This window comes from Lissotriton vulgaris, chromosome 1_1 (assembly GCF_964263255.1).
Source record: "Lissotriton vulgaris chromosome 1_1, aLisVul1.2, whole genome shotgun sequence".
NCBI lineage: Eukaryota > Metazoa > Chordata > Amphibia > Caudata > Salamandridae > Lissotriton > Lissotriton vulgaris.
The window spans coordinates 930,153,220-930,166,215 of record NC_141685.1 but is presented as its reverse complement, the minus strand read 5'-3'; the positions used below and the strand labels follow the sequence as shown (position 1 = coordinate 930,166,215).

General features: G+C 40.6%; 1 protein-coding gene across 1 annotated transcript in view; it reads right to left on the bottom strand.

Moving 5' to 3' along the window:
• Nucleotides 1–254: 254 nt before the first annotated feature.
• The window catches only part of LOC147748197 (intercellular adhesion molecule 5-like), a 225,751-nt gene continuing 213,009 nt past the window's right edge, over nucleotides 255–12,996 (bottom strand). Inside the window, exon 5 of the mRNA XM_086959112.1 lies at nucleotides 255–2,763. Coding sequence (XP_086815238.1) covers nucleotides 2,681–2,763 — 83 coding nt within the window. The 3' untranslated portion in view covers nucleotides 255–2,680. The remainder of the gene's footprint in view (nucleotides 2,764–12,996) is intronic.

Here is a 12,996-nt window from a genome sequence, read left to right as displayed (position 1 = left end):
GCCAGACATACTCATTTCCCCTCTCAGAAGGCAGGCAGACCCTCCACTCAGAAAGTACAGACTTCAGGTGATGTCCACTTATCTCTGGGTCACCGGCTGTTATGCAGGCACCAGCGTAGGTCACTCATCAATCTTTTAAGTACTTTGTGGAGCACTCACATTCTCTGTAATGAAGAAAAACTTGGGACTACAACAAAATGGTGTGCTTTGGATCCCAATTTGATATACATTTTCCAGATGTTTTGATTTTGTTCTCTTTCAAGTGTAATTTTCAGGCTACTCTCCAGGCTAAAGCCATGGTGCAAAGTGATGGTTCTCACAGCAGGTTGCAAAGGAGCTGGCTACAAGCAAGAGTGTTCACACAGGGGAAGAATGAAGTGTGAGATCTCAGCATCTGGATGTCATCGGCCTTTCATAACGCAATTATCAAAGACAGATGAAAGGACTGACCCTGCCTAGAAACTGCCTCACTTCAAACAACTGTGCTGGAGCCCCACCATCTTTCAAATGACAGCGTTCAGGAATAACTACTCATCCACCCTCTGCTCATTGAATTTCTCAAGGTAGCCCTATCTCACTTCAGTATCTGGGCCTCCACTCTTCAGCCACTGGAACACATTCACTGTCTAGATGAAGCTGTCCTCATTGTGTGCTACACCAGAGGCATCCAAAATGGATCCCACTGGCCACTGTATTCAAACTTCCAGAACACAACAGAGTCGTACTATCGTGCATGTGCTGCACACACATGCACTGCACATGTACATGGGATGTCAACACAGAGTTCTCAGTTTTAGATAATAGCTGAATTTAATATGAGTGGGGTCAGTAGACCACACACTCACTGAACAGAGAAAAAGGTCTATTCACATGATTCATATACCATGGCATGTTGTCATCACCACATTATGTGACACACCCAGGGAATGAGCAGTAGCTCACTACCAACTCAAAGGGCACACTTGGTGCACTCCTCCGAGTTGCCGAACAGGATCTGAACCTCATGTTACCAGGGACCGGCTTAGATTTCTGTGCAAACCCTAGATTAGTGTGATGTCAAGGTCATAATATGTCAGGATACCAGTTTAGCCAGTTACCAGTTAAAGGTGGTCAGGCACTCCGGTCAGGGGGTAAAGGCTTTTTTAGATGAAACGGACGCCCCTGTCCCAACATAACAGCAAGGCATTATATACTCCTCTTACTGCCCACTTGCGTTCCCCCTTCTTTCTAACGTCCCCTACTCCATCCTTTGTGCTCATAACATAAAGCTTCCCTTATCACTGTACCCCATACAAATAACTCCGGTTTAACTGTGGTCCCAAAGCGCCTATGTTCTATCATACATCGATCTCTCTCAATCTAGATAGATCTTACATGTTTGGGTGCGTTGTATGTATGGCCAATAAAGTCTCACTTAATGGCTTTGGATTAGACTTCATAGAAGTTTAGGGACCTTTGAAAACTAATAATCGTACAGCCCAGGATGATAAATTGCAATAAAGGCATGTGCAAGGGTCTGGTTCGGTGGAAATACCATGGCTTCGCTCCGTACCGTCTCCATGTCTTGGAAAACTGCATGGGTGCAAGAATACGCCTTTGCTTCAGGCCTTAAACCCTTTGATGATGACCTATACCAAGAAGAGCAGAGGATATTGTACAGCTCGAGGGGGCAGCAATAACTAGCGAAGTTGATAGTGAGGTTGGGTGAACCAGGTGACTGAAAAGCAACATCGCCAAATGTGATGCAGCGTAGGCAACAAAATTCGTTTTTTTTTGTTTTTTTTGTTACTTACCTGTAATGGTCGATATCCCGCATTTTCAAACCCCCCACCCTGCCCCTCCCCCGCCTGACGTCACCGCCCGGTATAACGTCCTGCACGGGCAGGGCCTGACTCCCAGATATCACTGGAACACCATCAGAGACTCCTCATCCAATCCCCACATTGCTCTCATGCTGCATGAGAGCAGTGCGGGGATTGGCCTGAGCGGGCTGGTTTAATGCTCACTCAGACACAGGGAGTCAGGGCCGTTTCTCCACCTGGATGTGGAATACAGCTGGGTTGGAGAAACTCTGCAAGTCTGTTTGGCCACTTATAAGTGCACTCCACTCCTCCTCCCTCTTCCTATGACGCAGCCCTACCCTGCCCCTCCCTGCACGCACTTGGTTCAGACAGCAGCTGAAAAAAAAAACAATAATAAAATATAATTGTATCTTTCAGTTTGTGGCTCTAGGCAAGTGGGGCAACGCACCTCTGTCATTGCTGAGGAGCCACTGCTGATGAGGCCCTATATGAAGACCTAGCCCATTTACATGTTCTATAGAGAGTTGTTTGATTTATCTGTTGTGCCAAACAATTTTACAAATGCTACACATGTAGAATATATTGCTCCAAGCAAGAAGTAGGCCAAATTACACTTAAGGCACACTGTCAAAAAATATACATTTGAGATAGAAAAGCACAAGTGAATTTGTTTTTGCACTCTTACAAAACTTTCATTTTCAATAGAGGAGCTGGAACCCCATAAAGCGTAATCACATCTGATGCTTAAGTCCAGGTGAGTTCTTTTGTTAGAAATTTCCCTGAGCATTTGAGGGTACAGATATCCCACAAACTGCACAGGTTAGGGCTGCACATGTAGATCTGGCATCTTCTGTGTCAGAGGACTGTCTTGAAGATCCCTAAATCATGTGGCAGACCAGAACTAGCATTGCCGACAGGATGGTTCCAGAACTTGCTCTGTTTGTAAGCTTCGAGGGATTTTCTGAAAAGAAATAAAATAGATTGGTTTCAGGTTAGTGCTCCTCATTAGAATCTTTTTGCTTCTACTATAGTGTGTGGTACATGTTTTCCTAGATAATGTAATTTCAAAGTCTTACTAATGGGGCCCACTCCATATTTACGGAGTGCATATAGCGAAATACCAAGAACAGTTTTTAAAGTCAGATTAAAAAGGTGACGGTTTCTTATCCTTTTTTACTGTCAATATTTTGACAGCTGGATCTCTTCTTCACTTACTTCTCTACAGAAATGTAATTATAATTGAGACTTTTATCACGACCATTCTATGCGATCTGCAAGGAGGCCAAGGATAGGATAAAGATAAATTCTGAAAACCTTCATCACCCACTGATGGGAACTACATGAAACTCGCACTGCCTTCAACCCCAACCCCAAAACTCTCTTCTGTGCACAGCCACGAACATCCATCCCCACTTTGAACTCACCCAGACACCTATGGATGACCCAGTTTGCAGTATGCCCTATTCAGGACATGAAGTAAGCAGAATTAGGTTTATTCACCAGTAACAAGTTGTTCGTTCAACAGGCACGAGAGCACCATCCAACTGTCTGCAACTGTTACCCACCAAAACATTCTGAGCCTCAACGTTCTATAAAGAAACCACAGTGAAAGAGTAAACAAGGAAGGAAGAACTGGGAACGGGAGAATGCACAAGAAAGGTGGATGCAATGTAAAGAAAAACACACTGAGGGCCCGATTCTGCTGCGGAATGGAAAGCTTCCCAACCAAATGGGTTTGAGAATGGTTTCTGACAAAATCGGATTGGGAGAGTTCAACCAACTGAGTACACTGCACCGGATGCTTCCAGATACAATTTGGTTAGACTCCCATTGACTTCAATGGGACCCTTTGTTCCGACCCAATGCATAAGGCTCCCATTGAAGAAAGGGGTAGCAGGGGAAAATCGGACACCCTGTGGTGGGCACCCCCTGATGCCTGCCACACTGTATATGGCTGGTAAGGGGTGAGCCCATGGGTACCCCCATGGGCCCAATTGGGAAGGCTCTGGGTGTAGGGTGCTCACTTAGGCCCCCCAAAGTCTGATTCTGACTGCTGATTGAGTCAGACGGCACAATTCAGAAAGGCTGTCTAAATCCAGCATAGTACCAGGTCATTCGGAAACGCGGCCTGTAGAGACGTGCGATTCTGCTCCGTACTGCTCGGTCGTTTCCAAATGCCGTTGGGTTCTGATTGGGATATTCCTAATGCCTAACTCGCATCACACTCGGTTGGTCAGAAACCTTTCCAAGTCGGTCGGAAAGACACATTCCCGATCCGATTTGGACGGAGCAAATGCCCCACGGCGCGGGGGAAGGGGGTGCCGTGCCGCAGTGCTTGTGATGAGCCCAGCTTGTCATGAGTCACAGTAGAGCTGTGCTCATGACGAGCTGGGCTCCCCACGACTCCGCCCACTGAATAATTCTCCCGCACAGGCGGGGAATCAATCTCGCGTGGGCGGACCGCAACCGTTATGACGAGCTCATCTTGTCATGAATACAGCTCCACTGGGACTCATGACGAGCTGGGCTTGTCATGAGCATGGAAGGGGCTAAGGAAGGAGGGAGCCTTTTAAATGGTCCCACTATATTGAGACCAAGTTCCTGTCAAGGATTCTGAGTCCACTTGTCAGGCTTCATTGGTTGGGTGAGACACCTGACACATCTGTCATAACTCGTACTATCTTAACAGTCTGTAACAAAATGCGCTGCCTCAGCATCCATTTGCAGCCACCAACAATGTGATCTATTGAGGTTCTTCAAAGCAGACATTCCCATATGGCCATGGTGGCAAGCTTTTAAAATCAAGGAATGAATTCCCTCTGGAGGATTGCATGTATCCTTATGAAAAACGAAGCCATTCTTGACACTAACTTCCTCAGAAACTTGGTGATAGGGGTGTCAATGGGCTTGCAAGGTTTTGATGGGAAGCCCGCCCTCATTGACATATTTCATAACTAACTTTATAATGCCATCTTTCAAATCGTCTAAATTCCACATGTATTCAGTCAGATGGGACTCATTCTAGGACACGCATCTATCACACTCACAAAAGTAATCACATCCACAAAGTTGCAAAGTTGTGCACAAACTAAAAATAGAATTCGCAAAGTCTCAGAAAGGACAACAACTTCTTATCAGGTGGTAGGGCTTCCTTTATAACACGTAGTAGATATATCATCATCCTCCTCATCTTCAATTGCACAAGGTAGGAAAAACAAATAACTTGAAGTGCAGTTTATTTTCCTGGCACTACCTAACCGCAACACAATATTCCTGTAATTTAGAACAAAACCTTGCAGTCCATGCCATAGCAGAACACCCTCCTCCTGGAGACAGAATACAAACAAGGGGCTTGTTATCAGTCTACAAGGAAAATAACTTCCCCAAATTAAATGACGAAAATAGTTCACCGCCCATACTCATGCAAGTATCTCCCTCTCTATGACTGCATAACATCTCTCAGTTTCATTCAGGGCTCTTGAGGCAAAAGCTATCACCCAGCTGACATTGTTTGTGGTTTTCTGAGAAAGCACTGCTTCCAAATCGTATATGTGCTAGCATTTACTGTAATGAGACATTATTATCCTACAGTGAAAGTTTTTAAGGTGGTTCCAGGAATGGTCTGTTCTTTGATCTTTTCAAAAGTGGCTAGTTGGTCAATATCCCATTGGTACGCCACCCCTACATGTAGGAGTTCTCATAGGCTCAATTAAAGTTGCAAAGTTGTGCACAAACTAAAAATAGAATTCGTAAGGTCTCAGAAAGGACCACAACTTCTCCTTATCAGGTGGTAGGGCTTCCTTTATAGCACGTGTGAGGGAGTGCTTAGGTATCAGAACCTTAGAAGATATATTTTGGGGACAGGATGAGGCCTTACGGCTGAAGCGGTTGTCCTCGAGGCTGGGGAACAGGTTAGAGTCTTGGCAGGGACGCTAAACATCCTGTGATTCTGGGCAAATCACTTAATCTCCCTGTGCCCAACAAAAATTCATGTGTCCGTCTGTAACGCAGCTGGTGCTCATGTAAAGAGCTCTGATACCTTCATACCAAGTTCACACTATATAAAAGTCACAAAAAGATAATTTTGTGGTCCAAATAATCTATATGGGAACAGTAAAAGTTACATTTTCCTGGTGCAAGCACTAGACCATTCTTTTCTAAATGGGCAATTATTTCCTTGAGTACAAGATCATTTTCTATCCTATTCTTTGTAAAAACAAACTAAAATATGATCTTGAAAGCACTTAATGATGTCTTCTAGGTCTTTGAAAATGTGGTATATGGTAATAGGAAGCTCCTTTTGGGGACTCTTGTGCTTTACATAGTTAAAGAATAACTCACTAGTTGCGTGAGTTGCTTCTGAAACTTACACAGTTCTGGAACCCACAGAACGTTTGCTTTCCTTACAAGCTTTAGCAAAATGCCAGGTTTTACCACATGAGTTGCAACTTCTGCTTGATATCCCATATATGGAGGTTATATGGAAGGAGCTGCGAGTGAGGCAACAATTGGTTTCAGAACCAATTCTCTTATTCTTCTAATTGTCCCCTTTAGTCAGTTTACTAAGGGTGCATACTCTACATTTTTTCTTTTCTTTTCTTTTCTGCTCTCTGTTTTTTCCTTCACACAAGACATTGACTCTCAATAGACTTTGCTGACTTACGGACCTCTCCAAGCCTGGGATTACCCATGACCCACAGTTTCTCTTGAACATGCTTATTACTGGTGTTAACCATAAGTTTGTCGCAAAACATTTTGTTGGTAGCAGAACCAAAATCACATGGTATGGATAGTCCCCTCTGAGCAGTCATGAAATGTTATGTTATGTTATGTTATTATTGGCTTGTAAAGCGCTATATCACCCCGAGGTATCTAAAAGACTCAAAAGACTTTTCATCCTTTTGCCTACGAGTATAAAAGTGATATATTTTAAGCATAATGCTTGCAGTATGTTTAAAGTATCCTTTCAAACGAATAAACACCTCCTCATATTTGTCAGGATCACTGACATAATACACAAATATAGAATTACCAAAAATCAAGAAAAAAATATAGAATGCAAAAATATTGAATTCCTAACTACAAACAGTATAAAAATATTGAATCAAAAATATTGTTTTAAAAAATATAGTTAGTCAAAATATCCAATGTTTTTAATGTCTTCAAATTCATTTAAAATTAATGAAATAATAAATATAATTAACTAAACCATACTTAAAAATACTTAAATAACCTTCAAATTAATAAATAATTAATTTAAGTTATAAAAAAATATACAATTTTATGTTTTTTATACATATATATATAAATTACCATAGTATTTATAAAAAATATACAATATTTTTATTATAGGATAACGGGAGGGTAACATTTACTATTACCACTCCAGTGAGTGCAACAGTAGAGAAAACATTGGATAGCGTAGGGGGAAAAATTACTATTCCCACTCCAGTGAGTGCAACAGTAGGGAAAGCGTTGGATATCGGGAGGGTAAAAATTACTATTCCCACTCCAGTGAGTGCAACAGTAGGGAAAGCGTTGGATAGCGGGAGGGTAAAAATTACTATTCCCACTCCAGTGAGTGCAACAGTAGGGAAAGCGTTGGATTGCGGGAGGGTAAAAATTACTATTCCCACTCCAGAGAGTGCAACAGTAGGGAAAGCGTTGGGTAGCAGGAGGGTAAAAATTACTATTTCCACTCCAGAGAGTGCAACAGTGGGGAAAGCGTTGGGTAGCGTAGGGGTAAAAATTACTATTCCCACTCCAGAGAGTACAACAGTAGGGAAAGCGTTGGATAGCTTAGGGGTACAAATTATGATTCCCACTCTAGTGAATTTAACAGTAGGGAAAGTAATGATTTAATATATTAATAAAAATAAATTAAATATCAATACCAATAAAACATTAATTTAAATTAATTGGCAATTTAATATTATGTAATAATTAATCAATTATAAATAAAAATAAATATTAGTTATTCAAATTAAATACCTATTCATAATTAATTAACTAATTAATTTTCAATAACAAAAACTAATTCATAATAAAAATGAATACCAATTATTAAAATGAATTACCTATTCATAATTACCATCTAATACATTTTCAATAACAAAAACTAATTATAAAAATGAATACCAATTAATAATTCATTAACAGTAAATTAATTATCAATACACAAAAACGTATTTTTAAGATGTAATTAATTACAATTAAATTACTTCCCACCCTATTCCCCTATAATACAATTATCGTAATTATTAATAAATAAATAATACAAATTGATTACCAATTAATAAGAATTAATTACCAATTAACAATCAATTAACAATAAATAAAAAACCAATAAATAAATAAAAATTATTTACTTAATTACAATTATATTACTTCCCACCCTATTCCCCTATAAACCCACAACCCGCTACAGAAAATAAATTAATACAATTAACATAATTATCAATTAATAAAATGAATTACCAATTAAAATTTAATTAACAATTAATTCAAAATGAATACAATACATAAATACAAATATTTAATTAATTACAATTAAATTACTTCCCACCCTATTCCCCTATAAACCCACAACCCGCTACAGAACTAAAACTCAAAATTAAATTAAAAAGAATTAGTAATTCAAAAAATTTATATTTAATTTAATATAATTAAATTACTTCCCACCCTATTCCCTTATTATAAACCCACAGCACGCTACAGAATTAAATTACGCAAAAATTAAATAACATAAAATTCATTACTTAAAATAAATTACAAAAATAATATACACTTTTCACTTATATACTAACATAAAAACACTTTAAAAAAATGTGATATTATTAAAAATTCGATATATTTTAATACCTATATTATATACTTCGATATTTTGACTTCGATATTTTAAAAAGTCGATATTATATTACTTACCTTCAATTCGATATTTTTCACCTCTATATTCTGTTCATTCAATATTTTGTCCATTCTATATTTTGACTTCAATATTTTGGTAATTCTATATTTTGAATTCGATATCTTGTCTTGTTACCATTTGTCATGTTCCGTTTCAGTAGCTTCTACCATGGGAGGAATTGTAAAAGTCCCTGGTGCTACTGTTCCTGAACAATTAAGGAGAATTCTGCTGCAGTGTTCAACTAACAACCTGCCGGCATCTAATGCAACAATATAATTCAAGAATTCCTCCGTCAAATTTTTTTCAGGGCTGTGAAGGATCGCCCTTATTCTGTAAGAACTTTGAGGTGGGGAGGGAGGAGGGGGTTCAAACTGCATGGTAACAAGTGGAAGGAAAATCGAACCAAACCATATGGGAATTGGATCGAGGATGAGAAGAGTAAAAAATAGTCAAATCACCATCACACAGTGTAAAACGTGAGTGAGTGCAAAGAAGGAGAATGACTAACTCTACATCAATAACATGTCAGGCCAAGGAAACTGAATAATTATAGAATCCTTTGGGAATCCGTTTACCTTGGATGCATGCTCCACAGTGTCACTCAAAAGCCAATGGAGGGCAATAGCATTTCAAGACTGTGTCTGGAACTAAAATGAGGCTTAGAGCGCCACTTTGTTTGAGGAAATTCTTCTGGTGTGACAACAAAGAAAAAGTACATCCCAAACCCACCTCAATCAACCTACCATCCACTGTGAGAGAGGCATGAGGTCTTGTTTCGGCTTGCTATATGTCTCCGCTCAGAACAGAGCATCAGCGACTCCTCACACTTCGAGGGGGTTTCTTATGAAACACAGATGCCTCATGACCTGACGACCTGGTGAGGAACATTGTTCAGTTGGCTTCTACACTCTATAATAGTATGTCCTCTTTCAAAGGGATGTGGTACACTATAGGCTTCAGAAGAAAAAAGGGGGAAGGTAGAGGTATAAGCTAAGTCCACCCTCCAAAAACTGGAGTAGATCTTAAAAAACCCAAAGTATCAGGTAGAGATCCTAGCCAGAGGTGTGATTTCTTCACTCAATTCAAGATAATCTACAGGAAAGAAAAACTTTTTTTTTCTTGAGTCCCCTCACTCACCAGGGTTTCCCCAAGCCGACATGCTTCATCATAGGGGCCATCTCAGTTAGAAGCATAGCTAGAGCTTGTGGCACCCGGGGCTATCCTTCAGATTGCAGCCCCCTGGCGGGGTGATGGGGAAAAAAGACGGCGAGCACCTGAAAGAGGTCCGAGAGACACATTGTATCACCGCTAATAGTTACCTCGATGATGCAAGTTTCATGCACATTCATGACACGGTCCAGGGCTAGACCGCTCCCGTCCCCAAAATAGCGCCCCCTGGGGCGGACCTCCCCCCACCTAACTAAGCTGCTGAAGGAAAAGCAGAAGGAAACCCAAAACTTACATCAGTTCTACCTACCCTGTTTGTGACATGTCACTCATAACATCACAGCTTGTGCAGGACCCTTGTCCCCTGTCCCCTATCTGCCCCGTCCATGACATCTCACTTATGACATCACAGCTGGTGCAGGACCCCTTTCCTCTGGTCATATTCAAGCCACCTACCACATCACATGCCCAGCTTCTGTGGCACGAACACCTACTCCTCTAGGAATAAGCTGTGATTGTAGCAAACTGGTTTTAGGGGGTGCTGATCTGGTTAGATTTACAAGACCCCCCTCCCCCCTGCCTCTCACGACCTTAACTGGGTCCTGCAGCACCCACCGGTGCTGCCCCAATCCTTGGTTTAAGTGTCTGCAAACCCTCCTTAGAATCCACCTCTCTCCGTGACTCAGTATCACTCTGTGAATGAGTTCTTGTTCCACAACACATGACCTTCCTCGTCTACCTCACAGATGTCAGTTACAAAGTGTGCTGTGCCGAATGCTGAGTCAACCTTTCCTACCTCCGAAAAGGTGAACTTTATTCTCGTAACCCTATGACTGCCCCTCTCACCCAACCACGCTTGGAGGTGGAGGAAAATGTACCCTTGGTACATCACTATAAAACAAACTGTGTACCACATGTCATTTACTGCTCCTGTTAAAATGTACAAAGTCCAAATAGGAGAGTCACTTATTCTTATTACTGCATCCCCTCCACTTTGGTCTTTCACCATGACCATCTACTGTGACACTAAAAGTTAAACAGAACCTACGTCATTGCCGTTGTGTTTCAACAAAGGCTAGAGTAGAGGCCCCAATCTTGGCAAGAAGCAGATGGGTTTAAGTGAGGTCCAAATGAAATCAACTGGATAAGACAAGAAAAAGACTTCTTTCCCCAAACCTTAGAAAAAACCCTCCCCCTACATCTCAACACTAACGCTCCCTTAAGTTGGATGGCACCGTCATCACTCCTCTTGTCCCAGGCAGTTCCATTCCCCTTCATCATTTGCACTGTCGGTCTCTCATATCACCATTGATCAGTGAAATCTCATTAGGCTGTGCAACCCCTTTAAACCTATCAGCCACTCATGGCTTTAAGCAGCGCAGCTCCTAAAACTGACTTTGCAATGGATCACTAATGGCTCTATATCCAGCTACTTACATTTCAAGGCAAAAGCATGGATCAATTTCTCAATAATGCTCAAAGTGTGAACATAAATATATACACCTATCTCAATAATGGCCATAAAATAAAACCTTAAGGTAATCTATACCAGCAACGCAGTTCCTGTTTACAGTACGGAACACTGCATTAACGACGCAGATGTATGCAGTTCATCTTCATTACATCTTTCATTACATAAGAGTATTTTCTATTTTTCGATTTATGAGTTATATTGTTCCTAGACATCAAATTAAATTCTATTCAAATATGGTGTCCTGTACATTTTTTCTGACTAATATAATTGAGTCAACACACATTTGTTTTAAAATAAGATTGAAGTAGAATATAAATAAGTCCCACAGGAATATTGTTGGAATATAATAAAAATTAACCTGCTTCTCGTGGGCATATAGTTTCCTTGTTCTGTTCACACGGAAATTAAATGGAGGCAGCTCTGAAGAGTATAGAGTTTGCATACTGCTTATGGTGAATGTTTTACATGAGATCTCTAACATTAAGTATGTATGGAAGAATACTACTGGCTAAGCTCAAGACACCCCTGCCTGCTACTGTACTTTGACAAAGATAGGAAAAACAGAATGGGATCAGCACTAGGGAGTACTGTGGGTCCATGCTATTTAAGGGGCATGTTTTACATGAGAGATATCAAAGCAAGGGTACCATTTAGTGTGTATGGAATAACGCCACTGGCTAAGTTCTGAGACACTCCTGCCTGCTGTTTCCTTTGAAGAAAGAAGGTTTAAACAGAATGGAAGTATGCCTCTACATAAGAGTGTAAAGGTAGAGGTAGCATCTAGTATGTATGGGATAATGCAATTGACAAGGCTGAGAGACATCCCAAACTATTACTGCCCTGAGACAAAGATAATGGAAAAAGAATGGGACATCATTGGGGAGTATTGTGCATGTGTTTACAGCATATGGTGCACACCTCTACATGAGTTATCTCACAGTACAGGTACCATCTACTATGTATTGAATCTCATACATTATTGTGCTTTGTGCATCATCATGCATGCATTGGGAATTCATGATATTTAACTTTCTCCAGTGCTTTTTCAACACCCTACCCTTTGTTAGACACAGTCCCACCTTCTTTGGATGTGCTGCCCCACCATGAATAGTCTCTTCAACAAACATGGTGCCTCAAACGCAGATTAGAATTAAAGACAGTATTACATTGTGTGCCTAATAGGGAATCTTGTGTTAAACATACCTCATCAGCAACAAACATCTTATCAAACAGCCAGAATGCCCAAAGGCATGAATGCTTGCTTTACAAATGCAGATGTTAGAGTCCGCATTTAAGAATGAATCCATTAATCACTGCTCCTAAAGCAAAACTTTCCATTTTCAAAATCACAATTACAGACACAATGAATCATTCGTTTGTGAATTATCGCATACAAAATGTCACATAAGGCAAAGGAGACCAAAAAGTGTATGATTCACGCCATCCACACTGGTATAGGAACAACAGGAGAAAACCCATAGACCACGTTGGGATGGGTGTGTTGTGTAAATAGAAACAATTCCCAACAGGTATCATGTAAGGACAATTTAAGTAATGTATGCAGTCTGCATTACAAATAATAAACAAGGAGTCACTGAAGTTTTTAGAACAAAGGCAGTATTATTCACCAAATAGGCACAGGGAGA